The sequence below is a fragment of the Theobroma umbraticum genome, unplaced genomic scaffold, assembly GCF_002168275.2.
Source record: "Theobroma umbraticum cultivar Fairchild unplaced genomic scaffold, ASM216827v3 scaffold_147.0, whole genome shotgun sequence".
NCBI classification, from domain to species: domain Eukaryota; kingdom Viridiplantae; phylum Streptophyta; class Magnoliopsida; order Malvales; family Malvaceae; genus Theobroma; species Theobroma umbraticum.
The window spans coordinates 7,214,516-7,214,750 of NW_018397259.1; the positions used below are offsets into that span (position 1 = coordinate 7,214,516).

A 235-nucleotide genomic window follows, 5' to 3' on the forward strand; every position below is an offset into this window, starting at 1 on the left:
TCTCTTTCCTGGCAGCTTCCTCTTCACCTCTCTCTTATCATTTTTATCAGAGTCTAGAAGCCGATGATTTAGACGCTTGAATCTTTCAACTTTCTTTTATACATATGGTGAGATATATGCTACAGTGTTAGTTTCACTCTCTCTTCCTTTTTTTTTTTGTTTTTAATTTCATTCATTTATCAATAACCCAAAAAAAAAGGCTTTACGAATATTTCAGTTTCACTCTCTTCCTTTT

At 32.3% G+C, this 235-nt stretch overlaps 1 protein-coding gene across 1 annotated transcript in view; it reads left to right on the plus strand.

Annotated features, from left to right (window-relative positions):
* LOC110415608 (uncharacterized) overlaps window positions 1-235 on the plus strand; it is a 2,729-nt gene continuing 2,494 nt past the window's right edge. Inside the window, exon 1 of the mRNA XM_021427309.1 lies at window positions 1-107. Within this exon, the coding sequence (XP_021282984.1) occupies window positions 105-107 (3 nt within the window). The 5' untranslated portion in view covers window positions 1-104. The remainder of the gene's footprint in view (window positions 108-235) is intronic.